Here is a 1,100-nt window from a genome sequence, read left to right as displayed (position 1 = left end):
GTGGCACTCAGGGATTATTCTTGGCTCTGCACTCAGAAGTTGCTCCTAGCAGGCTTGGGATGCCATATGGGATGCCGGGATTCGAACCACTGTACTTCTGCATGCAAGGCAAACAAAGCCCTACCTCCATGCTATCTCTCCGGCCCCTTATTTATTTATTTATTTATTTATTTATTTATTTATTTATTTATTTATTTATTTATTTATTATTTGTACAACTTTCAGAGAATGTCTGAGATCCGTCAGAATTATTCCACTGAGGCTGAAATCTTCGTCAACCTTTTGACGAACCTGCATATAGTCTTCACTTACCTCTCTATGGTGAGGGGCCCCGGGATGCCCTGGCCTGGGGCTCCCAACTCTTGGCCTGGATGATCCCTTCAGAGGGTCAAGACGGTGGGTTTGAACTCCACCTCTTTCGTCTCGCATTTCCTTGTCCCCCTTATCTCTGTCTCTGACTCTGTCTCTGTCTTTCTCAGAGCTTCTATTTCAGCCGAGAAAACGGGTTCCCGGAATCCTTGGGCTTCTTCTTCCTCCGGCTGGCCAAGGAGAAGTACAAGGGGATGCAGAAGCTTCTGGAGCTGCAAAACGATCGTGGGGGGCTTGTGATCTTCTACACTGTCTCAGATCCCCCCCAAGACGAGTGGGGGACCATCTTGCAGGCCATGGAAAGCGCCCTGGCCCTGGAGAAGAAGCTCAACCAGTCCTTCCTGGAGTTGCATGAGATCGGCATGGTCCATAAAGACCCCCATGTAAGCGATCACCCCACACCCTCACTCCGAGGGTCTCTCCAGGCATGACCCCCCTCTTTGTCCCTCCCTGGGGGTTTCTCCTACCTTTGGGGTCCTTTTGTCCAGAGCCTGGTTTCCCCACAGCCCCACTGCTATCTTAATGAAGCCCTCTCTCTTGTATCTCAGCTCTGTTAATTCCTGAGAAGCTTCCTGGATGAGGAGGTGAAGCTCCTCTAGGAGATTAGGGGATCAGCTGAGTGTCCTCCGGGGACTGGGGTACTCCCAGACTTCCCTGAGTGATTACTTCATTGAAAAGCTCATCCTCGGTCTGGACATATAGCATAGCAAACCAAAGGGTGTTTGCTTTCC

At 50.3% G+C, this 1,100-nt stretch overlaps 1 protein-coding gene across 1 annotated transcript; it reads left to right on the top strand.

The window, feature by feature from the left end:
• The first annotated feature begins 228 nt into the window (after positions 1–228).
• On the top strand, positions 229–800 carry LOC126028615 (ferritin light chain 1-like). Its single transcript, XM_049787562.1, has 2 exons — positions 229–321; positions 480–800. Exons 1-2 carry the CDS (start codon positions 229–231, stop codon positions 798–800), a joined length of 414 nt encoding a protein of 137 aa, XP_049643519.1.
• Positions 801–1,100: the final 300 nt, after the last annotated feature.

The sequence above is a fragment of the Suncus etruscus genome, chromosome 14 (assembly GCF_024139225.1).
Source record: "Suncus etruscus isolate mSunEtr1 chromosome 14, mSunEtr1.pri.cur, whole genome shotgun sequence".
NCBI classification, from domain to species: domain Eukaryota; kingdom Metazoa; phylum Chordata; class Mammalia; order Eulipotyphla; family Soricidae; genus Suncus; species Suncus etruscus.
This window is presented reverse-complemented; position numbering and strand designations above follow the sequence as displayed.